Source organism: Ovis aries, chromosome 3 (assembly GCF_016772045.2).
Source record: "Ovis aries strain OAR_USU_Benz2616 breed Rambouillet chromosome 3, ARS-UI_Ramb_v3.0, whole genome shotgun sequence".
Lineage (NCBI taxonomy): Eukaryota > Metazoa > Chordata > Mammalia > Artiodactyla > Bovidae > Ovis > Ovis aries.
In genome coordinates, this window is record NC_056056.1 from 43674218 (window position 1) to 43695224 (window position 21007).

The 21007-nt window shown below is 49.8% G+C and overlaps 1 protein-coding gene and 1 long non-coding RNA gene across 3 annotated transcripts in view; both read left to right on the plus strand.

Moving 5' to 3' along the window:
- The window catches only part of SERTAD2 (SERTA domain containing 2), a 112486-nt gene extending 105237 nt beyond the window's left edge, over positions 1–7249 (plus strand). For both annotated transcript variants that reach the window (XM_027966694.2, XM_027966693.3), the window contains exon 2: positions 2001–7249. In XM_027966694.2, coding sequence (XP_027822495.1) covers positions 2005–2952 — 948 coding nt within the window. In that variant the 5' untranslated portion in view covers positions 2001–2004 and the 3' untranslated portion in view covers positions 2953–7249. The remainder of the gene's footprint in view (positions 1–2000) is intronic.
- Positions 7250–11153: 3904 nt separating this feature from the next.
- On the plus strand, positions 11154–16971 carry LOC114113590 (uncharacterized). Its single transcript, XR_003588500.3, has 2 exons — positions 11154–11761; positions 16501–16971. It is a non-coding gene; the product is annotated as an uncharacterized LOC114113590 (long non-coding RNA).
- Positions 16972–21007: the final 4036 nt, after the last annotated feature.

Below are 21007 nucleotides of genomic sequence, written 5' to 3' on the forward strand. Positions count from 1 at the left end.
GGCATTAAATGCTTAAATTGTAAGCAAATACAAATGGTATATACTTGAATACAGTTATGTGTTTCAAAATACAGCTGTCCGGGAGTACTTCTGATGGATAAAGTAGAAAGTGTTTTGTATTGTGAAATGAAGTCACCTCCTCTCTGATTCACACTCAGGTTTAAATGGGCACAGATACTTTAGATAGGAAATCTCCTATGCAAAGTGTATAAACAAATGAGACAGCACTGAGCAGTAGGCAATGTTGCTGTCATGTGAAGCACTAGATAAGCCCTTTGTTACTATCATACCTTCTTTGCCTCAGAGAACAGTTAATTATGGGACTGGTCTTTGGTCCTAGTGATTGACAGCCATTTTCTTAATGTTTACAAAGTGGGGGGAAGTGTTTCCTATAAGTAACTCCACATTCTTTATGAGCATTAACCAAGTCTCAGGCTGATTCTGACTTGATGGATTGCAGTTGTCTTCGTTCTCTGCTGGAGACTGAGGCACATGAAGGCAGCCACCCAGAATGGGACTTGTGTGCCAGGCCCTGTGTCCACCTGCATGCCTGGCCTTCTTCCACAAAGCCCTAGAAGGAAGTTTTATTATGGTTAGCCTTATCCCTTTAGGATGAGACTCCTACTTTAAAATGATAATGAAGTGTAGGAGAAGTTGTTCAGCCCCTTGAAGACCAGGCTTTATTCCTGTTCGGGACGACCCACTTTCTGGCATAGTGCCCAAGACAGCCTAAATGCGGGATGAGTTAAAGGATTAAAGGAGGCCATTCAGTAAAAGACAAGTCACCTTTAGAAAAAAATGCTGGGTAACTGCAAAGCACTTTTTTATATGTGACATCATGAAAAAGAGTGAGTGGCCTTGAGGAGAGCATTAACACGCCCCTCTGGGTAAGCATTGGAGAGGGGGAAGGAACAAGCCACGGGCCTAGCTTGATTAGAAGCACGTCTCCGGGTCTGAACGACACGAGGACAGCTTTCTTGGTTAAATGGTTATAAAGTGGGGTCTGTGAGACACAGACCGGTGGACTTGTGATTGCTTGTTTTAGATGCTGAAGTTCTGAGAGGAAGGGCCAGCTGCTCTCCAGAAAGCACAGGCATTTGGGGATGTCTTCAATCAGGACAGAGCACATGAGGAGGCTGCCATATCAGGCAAGGTGGGCAGGAGTTAAAACCCATTCCCCAGTGCTCAGGGTCTGAGATAGGAGGTCGCTGTAGGAATCACAGTAGGTATTTTAAGAAATGTACCCAGTACCCAAACAGCAATACTTATAATCACAGCAAATTTATTTTAAATTAGTCCAATTGCACTCAGGTATGACAGCCTATGATGAAACTTAGCCATGGAAAAACTTGGGTTGGGAAATCCTCCACTTGATTCTTGACAGAAAAGGGATGGCAGCTCCATCACTGTGGTCATTTAATACAGCCTAAGCCCTTCACCACATGTCACCAAACAGTCAGAAAGGCTCTGTGCGTGATGGGGAGGAAGGCAGTGTTTTGAAAGCATATGCAGTTCTACCAAAACTGTCCATGTTCCCCTTTTTCCAGCTGCGTTCTTTTCATCATTCCAGTTGTGTTCAAGCTGTAGTCTATGACACCTTTACCTGTTTAGGTCATAGCATTGTCAGTGTTTTCTTGGGTTTTAAAAATAGAGATGTTGGAGGGAGGGAAGTTGAACCTGCTTGGTAACAGGGTAGGTAGGCACAGGCACACAAGCGAGAAAGTCAAAATCACGGTTTCCATGGTAATGTTTAACTTGTCTGTGTCGTACACATTTCTCAAGAAATACATTCAGTAGACTACCCAGTGATAAAAATTGCTCCACCGCCACACAAAGGTAGATTTCCCAATGAATTCCTCTGTTGTAACCAGCCCCGGACAGGGAACTCATGTCCTGAGTCTTGACCTCTGAAATCGGCATCTTTTTTGAAAATGGGAGGGAGGCGGGTGGAATTCGTTTCTGTGGGATTGATTCCATCTCCTTCCTTTCTTCCTTGGCAGATATATGTTGGGGAAAGGAGGAAAACGGAAGTTTGACGAGCATGAAGATGGGCTGGAAGGCAAAATCGTGTCCCCGTCAGACGGTCCGTCCAAGGTGTCTTACACCTTACAGCGCCAGACTATCTTCAACATTTCCCTTATGAAGCTCTACAACCACAGGCCCCTCACCGAGCCCAGCCTGCAGAAGACCGTGCTCATCAACAACATGTTGCGGCGCATCCAGGAGGAGCTGAAGCAGGAGGGCAGCCTGCGGCCCGCGTTCCCCGCCTCCTCGCCGCCCGCCGCCGCCGCCGACCCGCTGGGCGCCAGCGCCCGGGAGGCGCCGCCCGCCTTCAGCCAGCCCGCTCCCGCGCCCTGCGAGCTGGGCGGCGCCGCGGCCCTGGAGGCCTGCCTCACCCCCGCCTCGCTGCTCGAGGACGACGACCCGGACACGTTTTGCACTTCCTCGCCGGCAGCCCCCGCCAGACTCGCGCCTCCCGCCCTCCTCCCGCCGGAAAAGGACAGCTTCTCCTCCGCCCTGGACGAGATCGAGGAGCTCTGTCCCACATCTACCTCCACGGAGGCCGCGGAGGCCGACGGCCCGAAAGGGGACTCCTCCTCCGGCGGGCCCGGCGCGCCTCAGAGACCCGAGGGGCTGCAGGACGGCGGCCGGCCCGAGGACCCGAAACTGATGGACTCCCTGCCTGGCAACTTTGAGATCACCGCGTCCACGGGCTTCCTCACAGACTTGACGCTGGACGACATCCTGTTCGCCGACATTGACACGTCCATGTACGACTTCGACCCCTGCACGTCCGCGTCGGGGACCGCCTCCAAGATGTCCCCCGTGTCTGCCGATGACCTCCTCAAGACGCTGGCCCCCTACAGCAGCCAGCCTGTCGCCCCGAGCCAGCCTTTCAAGATGGACCTCACCGAGCTGGACCATATCATGGAGGTGCTGGTCGGGTCCTGAGCCCCGGGGGCCCCCCGCACCTGCGCCCCACCCCACCCCACCCCCCGCGCCCCGACAGCTCTCCGCACTGTGCATGCACCCTTGCTTGCCTTCTTCTGAGAAGAACATTCTACAAAAGGATCACACTAGTTTTTGCTTTGAGCAGAGTTGGAGTGCCTTCATCCAAGTATGACCACTTTTAATACGCTTTTTTTTTGAGTGGTTCCTCAGAGACCTGCTACCCCGGAATAAGAAAGAATACATTTGAAGACGATGTGGCTGTGTTGAATGACAAAAACAGTTCAAGTGAAGCACAAGGAATAAGTTGGGAAAGCTGTAAATTGCATGTGCATATTTGTCTATTTTTTCTATAAGTTTTATTGCAAGAGGTAAAAACACAAAAAATATATATATATATTATTTAGATAATCTCAGTACCTTTTCCGGCATTTTCGCCCTGTATAGGTTGACTTGGCAATTCAGCCTTTTTAGAGGCATTAACTACTCCTCGTAAGTGTTGCATTTACATGGCTGTTTAGAAACTGCTGCCCAAATTTATTTTATATTTTTGTACAGATTCTGCAGTTTATGATATTGTTTTTCTAAAAACAAATGCTGTTTATACATATGAGATAGCTATTTTGATAGGATTTGCTCACATAGTTCCTGCAAACTTCAGATGTACAAGTTGCACTTGTACTTTTATAGAGTTGTAATGTTTTATATGTGTTTGGTGCAAAGAGAAAATTGGATCAAATCAATCCGCAGTTGATGTCCCCAGATGCAAACACACACACACACACACAGCGCTTTAAAAAGGGCCAGGAGATATCACACCCAGATTTCATGAGCACTGACCCCCTGGCATGAACACCCGCCAGCACTGTGACTTCCAAAGCCAGAGCCACGTGTGCTCATCAAGCTTGCATTTAAGCAGTTGGCGGGAGGCAGCCATGGAGCTCCGGGTTTACATGATGGTTCTCTCACTCGCTCTCTGAAGGGGAAGTCTACCAAGTATTCTATTTATGCCAAGTCTGCGCTTTTAATTGTTTTTATTTTTTTTAAAACAAAACCCCAGCTCTTTCCCTTTTTAGCATAATTTTTATGAAGACCTGAAATTTTACACACGAATAGAATTTTATGAAAAGCGACCAACCCCTTCATGGAACTAAACCCTATTGCAATGCTTAGGGCTCACCAAGAAGGAACTCTTCCCCTGGAAGGCATCCATCATGTTGCTCGGTTGTCTTTTCCAGCTTCCCTTCCCTAGAGCTTTCGTTCCCTCTGTTGCTAAGTGCTGAAAATGACATCTTCATGATCACCACAGTGAGCCTGACTCTCCTCGGCCCAGCCTGGGATGTACTCGTGTAACACCCATGGCTCTTGAACCAGGAGTTGGCCCCATTACATCACGGCCTCTGATCTGGTTGCTTTCTCCAGTCAACTGCTTTAACTTCACTTTACAAGGCTGTTTTACCCAAATACACAGGACTTTCTATGCATGTCCCCTTCTCCCCCCCACTTTGCCATCCTCTCTCTGCCAGGAGAACTAGCTTTTTATTCCTAGTGATATACTTTTAATTTTGAAATGTTTGCGATGTATCATGCTTATTGCCGAAATTGTTTATGGCCTTTCTGTTCAGTTTTTTCTTTTCTTCCAATGGTACTTTAGCTGGTTACAACCTATATTGTTGAAACGCAGATGGCTTCTTTAGGAATAACTTTTATATTTATTTAAGAATTTTTAAATTATGGGATTTGTGTTGTTGTTGTTGTCTTTGTTGTTGGTCATTTGTCAATATTCAGTCACCAATTCTGCTCACTTCTTGCCATGGATAAAATTGAGTCTTTCTGGCCAATTAAAAAAAGACAGCTTTATAAAATGGCACTTTAAACAAGCCATAGATAGTTTTATTTTTATAATGCACATGGCAAAGCAAATACATTTGTGATGAAGGAACTGCTCATCTAAGCAAAAGATTTGTGTATGATATGATTAAATCTTCTACATTCTGATTTACTCCCCCCCACCCCAGCCCCTACCCACCCACCTAAATGTGTTTTTAAAGGCTAATTATCAACTCATTCAAGCAGTGAGAAATCGATCAAATTGCACTGTTCTCCTGTAAGCACCCTCCACCAGACACTTCTTACTACTGCGGATGTGTCATTCCCTATAATAGGACCAGGGACCATATAGTTAAGGTGAGGGTTTTTATAGATGCTTCCAGTGTCACTGTGCCTGTCCATTTGAAGGGCTTCCTTTTCCTGTAGAGAACAAGACCGCCCAGACGCCATGCTTCTGCTCGCTGGAGGACCCAGCAAACCCTCCACATGCCGCACACAGACACATACGTGTCCGTGCACAATAGTGTTCATTATCCCGGACAATAACAGGGTAAGGCGGCTGATTTGCCATTGTTAAAAACTGATTGATAGTAACTTAGAACAACTGTACTTTGGTTGGATTAGCAAATTGTGTGTTTAAACAAGTCCCATATGTTGGGCAGCAGTTCAAATAAGCACTGCGAAATGTTGCCCGCACGTGGTTCTCCCACTCTCCCGCATTGTTAAGGCTGGGCTTCAGGATCAAAACAAAAACCCCCAACAGCAGCACGCAAGTGCTTTTTAACTCTGGACACCCTTGCCATGAATTCTTGGTATTCAAGGTCTAATGAGGAAGAACATGGGAAGTTAGTGGCCCTTTTTTGAAAGAACAAAACCACCAAGTGTTCCAGTTATCTTTGTGTCTTATTTTGACAAAGCGATGTCCCAACAGGGAAGAACGTGAGCCTGTGTGTGATCTCCGAGCCCCAGTTCGAGCATGGAACGAGCGTCCACATGCTACCCGGCGGCAGTGCCTTTTCCCTCCTGAAGGACACCACGTGGGTTTCAGAGTCAGGCAGGCAATGTGAGGTGCCTTTAGGAGAGCGACATGCTGGCTGGGGCTGGGAGAGGACAATTATTGACAGTGATGTGCAATGAAGTGACAAGATGAGAGCAGAATAATAAGAGCTTTGAATTTGAAGTGATTTTTTTTCATAAGTTATTTATTCCTTTTTTTTTTTCTGTGTAAATATATTTATTTTACTGTGGAGCTCTAACAACATCTGGATGGTAACATGTGCAGAATGTAAGTAGGAATGTATTCTCCTGTAGGAATGTCAATCTGTACTAGGAGGGGGTCTGAGCCAGACCCCTGGGTCTTCTCATCGTATGCACAGTCCACATTCATTTTTACTCTCTCCTCTAAAATATGGGTCTATTTGAAATATGCAAAAGGTATGGATGAGGAATGTTTTAATACCTCCAAATTTTTAAGAAAATCAAGCATCAAAGGGTTGATATTTTTAAACTTTTTTTAGTCGCACTTTCTCTCTGTGACAGAAGGGGCAACCACACCACTGACACCCTCATTCACACCAAAGGGTGAGAACTAGCCAAGCCACCTCCACTGGAGGAGTGTCTTTCTCAATTGTGCTGTTTATTGCCATAGCCCCTCAGAGTGTCCCAACTGCCCTGAGATCAATCAAGGAAAATTTCTTAAATAAATAAACTCCAAAGAGCCAAAGTGTCAACTTACGGATCATTTTTAAAGCTTAAATTTATTAACCACCCTTGGTGGTAAATAATGAATTATGAATCTGCAGGGCAGCCTTCTCAGATGACAGATGTTTAAACAAAAAAAAAAGAAAACCAACCAGAGAGAGAGACTCTACTTTGTGCAGCGATTGTTATTCTCTATATGAATTGTCTTAATTTCAAAATCTTGCTGTTACAAATTGGACCTTTATACACTTTCTGAAAAGAATTGAAAAGAGCATATTTAACCTTTTCTGGCTGTAAATGGTTAACTTCCTGTAACTGCCAGTGGCAGTGAGGTGTGTGCGTCCTGCTTATGTACAATTGTTTTCAGGGCTTCTGAGAATGAGTCTAAATGGTTCTTGAAAATTAGCCAGGATCAAGTACTATTGCAAATAAAGCCAATAAAAATTGTGGATGTCTTTTGGGGATAACAAGTTTAGAAGAGAAGTGTGGTCCATACAACCAAGATTTGGAAAAGATGTACATAGCAACATGTTTGGTGCATGGTTTTTGAGGAGGGCTTTTGTCAAAAAGGAGGTGTAACCTTTCCCCCACAGACCTGAGAGCTGTGCCTTTTCTATGCAATATTACAGACGTTACATCAGAACCCAGATGGTTGTATTCACATGTAGGTTTGGGCTGTAATCTGAACAATTGGACAGATTAAATGTACATGGAAATGAGCAGTCTTACTTTTGTAGTTTTATATTATACAATAAACAGTTAAAGATGAGAGAGGTGTGTTTGCCGTTTCCTTCTGCCTGGAGTACAGCCAGCTCGTATGTCACCGTCTGCCCATTTCAGTGAACAGTACCCCTCCCACCCCCCACCTGCCTCCGCTGAAGTTGGTGCTATCACCGTCTCCCTCCGTCTCCATCTCAGAAGCACTTTTCTCTGTTGGTTCTCCCCCTGCCTCTTGGGTGCTTCTCAAACCTCCTTCTCCAACTCTTTCTAACATTGGGTTTTTCCCAGGGTTCAGTTGGTGACCAGCTCTTCGCTGAGCCTCTACTCTGCTTGTTTTCCCAAGGGTTCCTAATCCATCCAGGACTCTGAAAACTTATTTCCAGCTCCTACCTCTCTCCCAGCTTCCCTGGTGGCTCAGACAGTAAAGAATCTGCCTGCAATGCAGGAGACCGGAGTTCGATCCCTTGGTCGGGAAAGTCCCCGAAAAAGGGACTAGCTATCCACTCCAGTATCCTTGCCTGGAGAATTCCGTGGACAGGGGAGCCTGATGGGCTACAGTCCATGGGATAGGAAAAGAATCAGACAGGACTGAGTGACTAACACTTTCACTTTTTCACCTCTCTCCCAAGCTCTGGACTTCAGCCAAGCTTTGCCATCTCATATTCAGTACATCTAAAACAGCCTCATTTAGAGGCTGGTCCTTCCTCTTTGGGCCTGTCTTTGGCCTCATCACCCTTCTCCCAGGTGTATTCCAGCAGCTTCCTTTCCGGACCCACTACAGCTTCTGCTTCCCCAGCTCAAGCCGTCTTCCCCCTTCACCTCCAATTATTCCACCTGCTTCCTAGCTGCTCTTGACCGCCGTTGGGTCGTTTCTCTAACACCCTTGTGGCCAGGTTTGGCATTCCAAAGCACAAGTGGTTCACAAATTTGTTGCACATCTTCTGGCAGCACCACCCCCCATTTATACAGTCCAGCTCCCCTCTGGCCCTCTCCCAGTCCTCCATAGGGTCGTGGGGGAGACCCAGTGCGATCTCCGTGGCAGCCGTGCCATCTTGGAGGGAGTCATGGGATCCTAGGCTCATCTGCTCTGGGTAGTTTTGGGCCACTCTTGCCAGCTGGTGAGGGAATGGAGCTGGAAAATGAGGGTTCCGGTCAATCAGCCAGGGAATATGGTGGCAATTGGGGAGCACTTGAGAGCTAGTATAGGTTGAATTGTGTCCTCAATAAAAGATCTGTTAAAAATTCTGACCCTCAAGACTTCAGAAAGTGACCTTAATTTGGAAATAATTTTACTGTTTTAACTTTAAAATTTATCAAACTTAAATGAGTCAAGTTGGGTGGGTCCTAATCCTAATGACTAGTGTCCTTATTTTTAAAAGGGGAGATTTTGACACAACCCTGTGAAGATGAAGGCGGAGATCGGGGTAACATGTCAGCACATCAAGGAACACCAAAGATTGCCAGCAAACCACCAGAAGCTGGAGGGGGCAGGGGTGGCATGAACAGATTTCTTCCTCAGGGCTCTCAGAAGGCACTGGCCCTGCTGACACCTCAGTCTCTGACTTCTAGCCTCCGGGATGATTTCTATCGTTGAGGCCACTCTGTATTACGGCAGCCCTAGCAGACTCACAGTGGGGAGAACAGGCTTAGCTCTATTCAGACAGCCTGGTGGAGATGCTCATTAGGGCACTAGAAATAAGAGGCTGCTGCTCAGTAGAAAGGTTTGTGTCTGGAACATGAGCATCTGCTACTAATTAGAGATGGGACTTGGGTGACTCGTTCAATTTCTGTGCTCCCGAGGAGGAAGAGAGTCATGGCTCCTAAGTCTGTTGGAAGATGTTGACAGGGCAAGAAAAATGCAAGCTGTGGGCGTTGTCTATCCTCTCGTGCCTCCACCTGCACCTAGTGCAGTAGGCATCAGAACATCTGTTGAACTGAAAAAACAATCAGGGACTTCCCTGGCGGTCCCGGGGCTAAGACTCCACGCTCCCAAAGCAGGGAGCCCGAGTTAGATCCCTGGTCAGGGAACTAGATCCCATGTGCCACAAGTAAAGATTCTACATGCCACATCGAAGACCCAGCACAGCCAGATAACTAAATAATATTAAAACAAACAAACACTAGTTGATTCTTCTCTCCAGAGGAGAGAAGCCCAGAGCCTGATCTTCCTTGTCTGGGTCCCAGACCCACTCCCATCCGGCCCTCTGGCGGCCCCTGTTGCCAGCCCATAGCATGCGTGCTCCTGCTTGTGCCCCCAGACCTGCTGTAGAAGTTTCATCCATCACCCCCAGGCCAAGCTTAAGTGCCTGCACGTGAAGCCTCCTTCTTTTCTGGAGGACTCTGCCTTTGCAAAGACACTTAGCAAGGCCAACTGTGTCTCAGGCTAGTTTCTGAGCTACCCCCTGCTACCTGTACAACTGTGCAACTATGTTTCCTGCGCTACCCCCTGCTGTTTGGGAGAGCAGTCACCTTACTGATGTTCATTTCTGACAGAGGTCAGCAAACTTCAGCCCTTCGGCCAAATCCTGCCCGCTGCCTGTTGGTGTGAGTTTTATTGGAACATGGCCACATTTGTTCATGTGGATTGTCTGACTGCTGTCCGAGTGCAATGGTCACAGAGACCGTATGGCCCTCAAAGTCTGAAATATTTGCTCTTTGGCCTTTAACAGGAAAAATTTACCAAGCCTTGATCTTTGCAAACCACACAGTGCTTAGGACAGAATCTGACCATAGTTGAGGCCAGGCTATAGCCGTTTTGCTCAGGGTCTTAGACCGGGACGTCTAGAAAGGGGTCTGGAAATTGGCACAGTACAAGGGTGGGGGCAGTGGAGTCAGTGCTGGAGCAGGGGAGGCTGAGGGTTAGACAGGGCAGGGGAGTCAGAAAAGTCACACAAAAATGGAATCTTCTGAGGGCTTAACACCTGGGGAGGCTTAGAAGTGGATCTTCTGGCCAAAGGGCCCCATTTTACAGATGTGAAAGCTGAAACCCGGAGAGGGGAAGTGATTCTTGTTTTTATGACAAGAGAATGTAGCGTGGGGGTTCATGGTTTTGCAGTCAGACTGCCTGAGTTTGAGTCCTGCCTCCATCATTGATGGTCTATATGTGACCTTGGACAAGTTTTCGAAACTGCCTACACCTCAGCTTTCTCATCTGTAAGGTGAGGGTCATAAGTGAGCTTATCTCATTAAATGATAGAGATCACATGTGAAGCACAACAGGTCTAGGGCGTTAAAAAAAAAAAATCCTCAAATGTTAGCTGTAGCAAACATGGCAGTGGCAAGGCTAAAATCCAGGCCTCTGCTTGGTGTGGGGTTTTAGGTCAGGCCAGTAAGCAAACCTGGGGCCTCTTAACATTGAAAGCACGATTTATGGGGTCACCACCATTTCCCTAACACCACACTTGTCATCATGGCATTCAGCTGTGTATTTACTGAGGACACTGTGCTCCAAGCTTCTGTGACAGTATGGGGTCCCAGAGTCCCTACTGTCTCCTCTGTCCTTGCTTTTATGTACATTTGCTCCTTTGGGAGAGGAATCTTAGCTGAATTGGGAGGTTCGGCATCACCACTTGCTGAGAACTCACACAAGCCAGACGCCACTGGGTGCCACGTGCATGATCTGGTGGACTCTGCCCGAGCCCTCTCAGGTTTATCTGGCCACCTCCGCTTTATAGAGGAGGGAGTCCGGACTCAAAGAGGCTAAGCAACCTTCCGAAGGTCACACAGCTGGCACATGGCAGAGCCGGGATTGCAGGCTGGGCCTCTCTGACCCTTATAACCCCTTCAGCACACTCTCCTATCACCCATCGTCACTGCTGGTGTCATTCCAGCGAGGCAGGTGCCGCCTGGAGGCTGAGCAAAGTGAGGGAGTCAGGAGATGGTAGCCCAATCAGAACTTCACCTCTGTCACTTGCCTGACCTTTGGACAAGCCGCTTCACCCCACCTCTTCTCCACAGGGGAATGGCTCCCTCCCAGCACACTGAGGCACTACCCCGAGGGACAAGAGAGGAAGGTGTCCCAGTGCGGCCAGAAGTGAACCAGGAGATGGGACTGCTTTAACAGGGCTTGACACTGTGTGACCTTGGATCGGCTGCTTCCCCTCCCAGGGACTCAGTTGGCTCAGTGGCCAAGGAAGGAGGCAGGACTACATTCATGCCACATGCTTCGGGCTGTGCTTCTTCCTGGCTGCCAAGTTGGAATCATGGGGGCCTCCCTCCGCCAGCATCTCTGGGCACAGAGCCCCAGGCCTCGGGAGTTTACAAAGCCACTCAGGTGGGAGGAGAGCTGCTGCACTCGGCCCCCCAGCACCAGCCTTCCCAGCTGCTGGGTGTGCATGAGCATGACTGGGGAGGCGCACACACTGGCGCCATCCCTGGAGCTGGGAGCCCCTTGTAGCAGGCTGGCTGCTCCAGCCCCACAGCCGGCCTGCTGCCTCCTTCCCATCCTCCTCCCTCCCTCCCTGGGCAGGGAAGCCAAGCTGCCAGCTGCTAGCAAGGCCTATTGTTCAGCAGTGACAAGAAGTGGCTGCAGAAGCCCAGGCCCCAGGAAAGGCTCGAGACGGTAAGGGGCAGGGGTGGGCCAAGCTGGGGAGATGTCTTCTCGGGGTTTGGCCTGCCTGCCTGGAGAAGCCAGAGCACAGACACACCCAGCAGACTTCACACTTGTCTCCTCGAGACGTCATCACCGGAGGAAGTGCGTGTCACTGTTTCTGTGTGCCAGCGTTGCCGAGCCAGGCTGCCTCTACAAAAGGATTTATGGTCACTTATCTCCCAGCTGAGTGCTGAAAATGGTGCCAGGTGGCCAAGTGCTTTGGAAATGCTGTTGTTCGAAGTCAGTCCAATCCACGCGCTTATGGGGAATGCTGCCTCCTTGGGCCTGGAGAGGTTCCAGAGAAGGCGACAGTCATCCTGGACGTGTGTGTGTGTGTGTGTGTGTGTGTGTGTGTGTGTGTGTGTGTGTGTGTGTGTGTGTGTGTGTGTGTAGTTTAGCGGTGTAGGAAGCATTTCACATCCATCGTGCTGTTTGATTCTCAGGACAAATCAGGAGCGGGTGGCAGCGGAGGGAGGCTGAGCTTGCTCGGGAAAACTGAGGTACACAGAGGGGCAGGGGTACAGGCCCGGGCTCTGAACTCCTACCTTTATTACCTTCTGGTGGTTCCGAGTTTAAAGAAACTGGCCTGAAAGTTAATTATGAAAAAGAAGGGTCAACAGCCTGCCTTGGAGCTTGGAGCCACAAATCTCTTGGAACTTGGTAACAGACTCGCTAAGAGCTATAGCCATTAGGAGCTTCCTTTCAGTCCTTTCTGTCCCTGAGAGTCTCTCTCCCTTGCCCCGACTGGCACACACTCTCCCAGTGTTGAGGAGAGCAGAAGGGGTTTAGCTAAGGGGGCACCAAGGCCTTCCTCAGTTCTCAGCTGTGAGGCTTACCTAACTGTGACTCCTGGAGCCAGGCCAAACACTCAGCCTAAAAAGACCAGCACTTGGAAGGTCAACCAGCTTCGGGATAAATGCTGAGTCCTCCTACTCGCCCCAAACCCAATTGCTGTTCCCAGGCCTTGTGGATGTCGACCTTCTGCAGCCGCTCTGCCCCTGGGCTGGCCTCTCTCTTTCTCCCAGCACTCCCCCGACTCCCTCCCACGCTCCTCCGTCTCTGACTCAAGCCTCTCCCTGCTGCCTTCTCCTCCTTTCGGTCTCTCCCTGCCTCCATCTGTCTCCTACTTTACTACTTGGAAGCCATCTTTGCTGCTGCAAACTCTGCTGAGGACACCACCTTTCTGCCCTGGAGCCTTCCCCCTTCTCTTAGGTCCAGGGAGCTGGGCTCCAGCTTCTGGGCTTTGAGGCAAGCCTGGCGGGATGGGAGGCTCCAGGGCTTGGGTTTCTTGAAGTCCAGGACCTCTGAGTCACCAGGCAAGGGCCCTCAGAATGTCTGAGCAGGCCTCCCCTGATGCTCAGGGGCCCTGAGTACCTGGCTTCGCCATCTGGGGCCATCCAGACTCCCAGCTGCGGGTCAGTGGGGATAAGAAGTTTTCCAGCTGTTTTCCAGGTTAGCCTGAGCAGCTCTGACTGGCTTGAGTCCAGCTGGGCTGTGGGTGTGGAGGGAGTCTCTAGGCAGAGAGGAAGGGCTCCCTGGGCTGGCTGAACTGGTAGGGGGTGGGGGCAGGGGCCAGCAGAGGGGGGCTGTGAGGAAGGGGTTGGGGGCTGTGCCAGCAGGGAGTGGGCAGTGGAAGAGGCTTGGGTCATTTTTCTAAGGGGCCCTCAAACCAACTGTGCAGCGTGGGCAGGGGCTGCTTGGGACCCTGTTCGGGGGCCGACAGGTAGGGGGAAAACCTGTGCCCAGAGGAAGATGGAGGTGGGGCCGCTTTCTTCTGTAAAACACCTTCTCTCGGCTGGACACTGGACTAGGTCTTCTCTTGGCCACCCACTCACAAACTCAGGCAGGGAAACTGAGGCCCAGGAAAGTTAAGCACGTTGTCCAAGGCAGCACAGTTGGTATTGATATTTGGGATCTGCGTGTGCCTACAGGCCTCTGTTCAGCAAGACACGGACATGTCACACTACTGCTGGGGGCCTGGGCCATGCTGTGGGCCGTGGTGGAGACAGTGCCACGCAAAAGCTTGTCCGTGATCTCTAGCTATCTTGGGGCTGGCTCAGGGGGCATGATCTGTTCCCTAAATCCTAAATCCTAGCAGTCTGCATCCCCCACCTGCCAGACCCCTCAGTTTGGCTACAGGGAAGAATCAGATGGGCAAGAGAGCCTCTGGAGGCCAGAAGAGCTCTTGCTCACTGATATTGCTCCTTGTGGGTCATAGCAAACAGAGGAGAGAGCTCTTCCCACCTGGAAGTGATCTGCAAGCTTGTCTGATGGTGGAGGCTGCAGGAAGACAAGGCTGGGGTAACTGCAGGTTAGGGAGCCCTTGGGCTTTCATTCAGTTCACCTCTGTCCACTAGTCCCTCGTATCCCCATCACAGCAGATGGTGCCTGCGTTCCTAACAAGCTTCCAGGAGATGCTGGTTCATGGACCACACATCAAATAGCCAAGTGTGTGATTATGTCACTCTTGCACTCAGTCGACTTTCTTGGAATAAAATCCAAAGTTCTTATCGTGACTTCTGCAGCCCCTGCTACTTCTCCAGCCTTACATCCCCCCTCTCTCTGTTCACTTTGCTCCCACGGCCCATGGCCTCTTGCTCCTATGGCATGCACTGCTTCCTTAGAGGGTGCCTCCCTGTGCTGATTGGGTGCTCGTATCTGGGCTGGAATTTGTGTGTTTTTGAGGCCATATCCCCAGCGCCTGATACAGGGACTGACCCTCCAGGGTAGCTACTTGCTGAAGGAGTAGACAGACTAGATTCTTCTGGACATCGGGGCTCGAGGACTGAGCAAAGCAAATGGGCACCTGCCCTTCTGCAGCCCACAGCCTTGTTCCCCAGGAGGAAGCTGGGATGAACCGAGAAACCAGGCATGGTCAATATTCCTGACTTCTTCCTATGTCTGCCCGGGGCTGTTTCCCACCCACTGTCTCACTAACAGCTCAGCAAGGCAGGTGCTGCCATGACCACCTGCTTCTCCTCACAGGGTGGGCTTCTGCCCGCTGCTCTTTAGGGCTCCACTTGCTGTCCCCTGGGCCAGTGACCTGAGTGCCTCACCCCTTCCTCTCTCAGGACCAAACCTGGGGTGACCTGTGGGACTTGGAGAAGAGGTCAGCTGCCATACCCTGTGTGCTCAGGCTGGGGGCCACACTCACGCCCTGGGGATGTGAGCTATCCACACTCCTTGCTCCCCAATACTGAGGTCTGGGAGGGGTGAGAAGAGGGAAGGTAAGGGCATGCTAGCTCCAGTCTGTAGGGAGGAGCCCCCAGGGGCATCGTCTAAAGCCAGATAATTGATTGAGATAATGAGGTGTGTTTTGGTCTTGCTGCCAGGTAAGAGGTACTTGCCATTTCCAACTGGTGGAGTTGTGTGTTCCTAGTCTGAACCTCCCTGCCCCCATCACCTAAAGGGAGCAGAAATCTCTTTAAAATTATTTTTAAAGATTTTTAAATTAATAGGCTATTATTTTTTCAGAGCATTTTTAGGTTTATAGGAAAATTGTACAAGAAAGCCAAGTTCCCTTCTAGTCTCTTATCCTGCTCCATCAAATTTCCCCCGTGTTGACTTAAAATCCAGCTCACAACCTAAAAGTTGAGAGTTCTGTTTTATTCAGTAGGCATATTTAGGATTTCAAGCCCAGGAGACAGCATCCCAAGTGACCCTGAGAGAACTGATCTGAGGAGGCAGAGGGCAATGGGTGAAGGGGAGGAGTCAGGTTATATAGAAGTTTGCAACAAAGGGCAGGTAGTCTGAACATCAAAAGTATTTTTGTGAATTAAAGAAAGCCATCTATCTCCAGTTAAGAACTTTAGCGTTTTTTCTATGTATTGGAAGATGCAAGAGGCTGGGCTCACTGAAATCATTCCTTCCATAGGCATCTCAGCTATCTGGGGCCAGTACCCGGAGTTTTTCCTCAGTGCTCACCGTAAGAGTGGTTGCAGCCTGTTGGCTGCCAGAGTGCAGATATTGTTCTTCCTTCCTGGTTGCCCTGGAGGGCTGGAATTGCTGATGACTGTGACATCCTTGTTCATTAATGTGGCAGGAAATAATCCATTTCTCACCTGTTATTAACACTTTGCATTCATATGTTATATTTGTTGCAGTTGATTAGCCAATATCGATACATTATTATTACCTAAAGTCCACAACTGATGATAGGGTTCACCTTTGTGTTGTGCTGTTCCATGGGTTTTGACAAATGTCATATGTGTGACAGTATGTGTCATACAGAATACTTTCACTGCCCTAAAAATACCCAGTGTTCCTCCTGTTCATCCCTACCCTCTCCTCTTGGCAATCCCTGATTTCTAATAACTCCATAATTTTACCTTTTCCAGAAGGTCATATAATTGGGATCGTACAATATGTAGCCTTTTCAGACTGGCTTCTTATTAGCAATACACAGTCGAGTTTCCTCCATGTCTTTTCATGGCTGGTTAGCCCATTTCATTTTATTGTTGAAGAAATTCTGCTGTTTGGATATTGAAACCCAGGAGTACCCTCTGGGGCTCCTAGGCACAGAAGCCATTTTTTGTCCCCTGTTTCTTGTTGGGTCTTCCCTGGTGGCTCAGACAGTAAAGAATCCACCTGCAATGTGGGGAAACTGGGTTCAATCCCTGGGTTGGGAAGATCCCATGCAGAAAGGAACGGCTACCCACTCCAGGATTCTGGCCTCAAGAATTTCATGGACAGTATGGTGTTTTTTGTAGGCATGACTCCAACCTCCATGACCTTCCCTGAATTCCAAAGGGCAGATCTGAACAGTTAACCTGAACAGCTAATCAAGGGAGGAGTAGCCAAGAAACCACCTGAGACAAGACTACAGGCACCAGAGCTCATCAAGACTAGAAGACCACCTGAGACCCTGCACATACCCTAATCTTGCCAGCACCCCCACACTTGAACTATTTGCTATAGAAATTCCTCAACAAATCCTCCCAGGTTGGCACACAGTTTTTCCAGGCAGAAGCCTGCTGTGTCCCCCTCTGCCTGGCAAAGCCATAAGGTTATCTTTTCTGCTTCACCCAAAATTCTGCCTCAGATTTGATTCAGCACTGAGTTGTAGAGAGGCTGAAATTTTGGCATCAATATATGATGTTTTGTGTATCCATTCACCTACTGAAGGACATCGTGGTTGCTTCCGGTTTCTGGTGCTTTTGAATAAAGCTACTATAAACATTTGTGTGCAGCATTTTAGTGTGGGCATGATATTTGAACTTGTTTGGGTAAACGTTGAGCATGATTGCTGGATCATGTGGAATCACCGACTCAATGGACATGAATTTCAGCAAACTCTGGGATATAGGGAAAGACAGCGGAGACTGGCGTGCTGCAGTCTGTGAGGCTGCTAAGAGTCGGAAACGACTTAGAGAATGAACGTGCACGAGTGCTCAGTCGCTTCAGTCGAGGCTGACTCTTTGCAACCCCATGGATTGTAGCCCACCAGGCTCCACTGTCTATGGGGATTCTACAGACAAGAACAGTGGACTAGGTTGCCATGCCCTCCTCCGAGGGATCTTCCCAACCCAGAGATCAAACCCATGTCTCTTATGTCTCCTGCACTGGCAACATATCACTCTGCTTTATTTTCTTCATAGCTTTTTATTATCATGTGAAGTTATGTTTGCTTCCATCTTCTCTTCTTCCTTCTTCTTTTTCTCTCCTATAACATACAAACCTCCTGACAATAGGGACCTGTCTTGGTCAACAAACTCTTCAGACACCAGATGGTCCAGCGACCCCAGATACTTGTACCACCCTGGGGAGGGGGACGCTAACCAGCAGCCCCTGAAACTTGACTGATGTCATGTTTTCAAGCAGCTCCCTGGTTGGAGACAGGACCTGATTGACCTGACAGAACAATAGAGAAATATGATATTTTCCCCTATGTGCTGAGGGCCAAGTTCACAGCCTCCCGGGTGGCATGGAACAGCAGCATGGGTTGTCAGAATAGGGATTCTATCGGAGGCAGAGAAAACTGGGCGGGAACCAGCTTTGCCTCAGTTTACCACCTCCTCCAACCTGGCCCCCCTCAACAATAGAACAGCTTTCCTTACACTCACCGTCTTCCCTCAGCTCCTTCTCTGCTGCACAACCTTTAGTGGCTCCCTATTGCCATGAGGAAATATGTAAAAAAAAAACAACAAAAAAAAACAACACAAAAAACCCTTTTCAGGCTTTGCAGCCCTGTTTTCTCCCATCCCACTGACTCTTCCCAGGACGCCCTCTTCCCAGCCCCCACCAGGCCCCGCCCACCCTCTGGAGCTCCGCTCACCCGCTCACCGCTCACCTCCTCTGGGAAACTTCCCTGAACTGCCTGTACTCACAGGCTCCTGCGGGCCTCCTGTCAGCCCCCGCCCCCGTTAGTTTGCTCAGCTCGCGGGGTTTCGGAGGATTGCTGGGGCCTGTTTGAGAGCTCGGACTCCAGAGGAACAGGGACCGAGTCCAGGGCCTGTGAGCGCCAGCTGGCTGTGGAGTGTGATTTGTTGGAAGGGGTAGGAGGGGAGACTGAGCCACCTTGGTGGGGCTAAGATCCCTAAGAGAGCACCAGCTCAGAGAGGTGGGGCCCGGCGCCCTGGAGAGGGGTCCGTGCAGCCGACCCTCCTCCCCTCCGTCTCCCTCCCCCAGTGCGGAGCCAGGCGAGTTGACTCAAGTGGCAGGAAAAATGCTCCCCCCACCCTTCCAAGCTGCTGCACATCTGTGCCCAGACAAAGCCAGCTATTAATCCTAGCTTTTGTGTGAGTGTTTGGGTGTTGAATTCCACTTGGATCTGCCAGCTTTTGGAAGGGGAGATTGGAGGGGATTTAATGACAACAAAAGGAACCCACTGAGGGGAATGGGAGGGGACCAGGGGGGCTAAGAAACCCAAGTGCATTCACTCTGAGCCTGGTGAGGGCTCCTGGGAGCTCAACTTCGACCAGAGCCTAGCAGCCTAACAGGGCTCCCAAATTCCCAGGGTTTGAGTCACAAAAAGAGGCCACGCCCCAGGAGAAAAACCCCAGCTTCACGGGCCTGCGGTTCACTCCAGACACTGCCTGACAGGGCCTGGCCACTGCCCCTGTCCCTTTCAAACCAGGGCAGCCTCTTACCCTGAGGGACCAAGCCCAGGTCATGGAGAGCCTTCAAGGCACCAGGAGTCCCAGCACAGCCATAAGGGCAGAAGGCCCGAGTAGTGGGCTGCCCGATGGCCTCTACCCGCCTCTCCTGAGAAGTCATTGAGCACCTGGTCCCGGCCAGAAGTTCCACCTCCAGGAAATTCAGTCCCCACCAACCCTAACTCAGCTGAGACATTAGAATAGCCCAGGACACAGTCCCAGCGTGTGTGTCTGTATCTAAGAATGTTGGGTAATTCTGAGGGGGGGGAGGACCTGCTGCCCCAGGCAGGTGTTATTTGACTAGTTTGTGTAGCAGAAGCTCATTACTAGATTAATAAGAGGCCTGAGGTGTGAACTGAAACCCCTGATCTGCCCCTGCCCCTCCTGCTTTGTTAATTTCACTTTTTAAATGCATTTCCCATCTGTGGCTGTTTGACTCCCAAAGCTGGCCGAGCTGTCAGGTCACACAGTGAAGTACAAGTGGTTTTAACTCTGTGTGGTGCGGAGACAGACCCAAAGCTTCCTCCCGGTTTTTTTTACCTTAGCTGAGATGTCTGGTAATATTTATTCATTCATTTGATAGCTGACTGAAGTATTGCTCTGCAGGCCAAGTTCTGCTTTTAGCTGTTGGGCAAGAAACGCACAATGTGGCTGCCTGCTACAACTACGCTTCCGGGCTTAATGAACTGTTTTCTAGTGGCTGTTAGCACGTCCACAGATGTTTTATTCTACCTTAATTAATTCTAGGGCTTCCTAGGTGGCGCTAGTGGTAAAAAACAAAAACAAAAACCCACCTGCCAGTGCAGGAGATGTGGGTTCAATCCTTGGGTTGGGAAGATCCTCTAGAGGAGATCATGGCAACCCACTCTCGTATTCTTGCCTGGAGAATCCCATGGACAGGGATTGGGCTGGCTACAGTCCATAGGGTCGCAAAAGAGTCAGACATGACTGAAGCTCCTTGCTGCTGCTGCTGCTAAGTCACTTCAGTCGTGTCCGACTCTGTGTGACCCCAGAGACAGCAGCTAACCAGGCTCCCCCCTCCCTGGGATTCTCCAGGCAAGAACACTGGAATGGGTTGCCATTTCCTTCTCTAATGCAGGAAAGTGAAAAGTGAAAGTGAAGTTGCTCAGTCATGTACGACTCTTCGCGATCCCATGGACTGCAGCCTACCAGGCTCCTCCATCCATGGGACTCTCCAGGCAAGAGTATTGGAGTGGGGTGTCATTGCCTTCTCCTCAGCATGGCACAATTAACTCTAGAAATAAAAAAGTAAGCTTGAATCATTCATTCATTCATTCATCCCTTCACTCAATCAGGCCCACCAGATCCTCTGTACTAAAAACCTGAAATGTTCTCCCAACACTTTCCTGCTCTTTGTGGAAGAGGAATGCATGGGTGCTATAAAGGCTCTCTCCTCCCACCACTGTTTCCCTGGACCTGGTCTCTGACAGCCCACAACCCCAACTGCCCTGGAGGTGGGTGGAGAATAGGGGGGCCACTTGCTGCCTCCGTGATGATGGCTTCCTCTGGGTCAGGGAGGATGCCCAACACCTGTAACTCTCAGGCTGAACCTTCTGGAAATCATAAAGCCACTTTATTCCCAAGGGCATAAAGCCCATTTTGTCAGATGGCACCTGCAGCAGTTGTTGAGGGCCTCCCTGAGCCTGGGAGAGAGACCTCAGCCACTCCACTGACTGGGGAACACCATGTCTGGGGACACCTTGCTCTGCACTAGGGAGTGTCGATAGGAGCTCCCCTCTGGGTTGACAGTGAGGGGCTTGCAGGCACAGAGATGGTCATGAGGTTTAAGAGGATGGTGAGCTTTTAATCCCTTTGTCCTACTTCATAAGGGGTGGGGGAAGGGTGAGATGAATCCATAGATCTTGGGGAGCTCTGACACACCTGCCCATGAGCTGCAGTAAATGAAGTTATCGTGGAGGGAGGGAGAGTCAAGATGGACAGCAGTCCACAGGCTTCTCAGGATGCAGTGCCAGGGTGTGGAGGAAGGCCGGGGGTCCACACCCCTCACCAAGTGTGGCTCCTGGGGAATCAGTCCATGCGCAGAGGCTATGCAGACCCTTCTGCTGTCTGTGGCTCTGGGGCTAGGCTTCTCTTTCTCCAG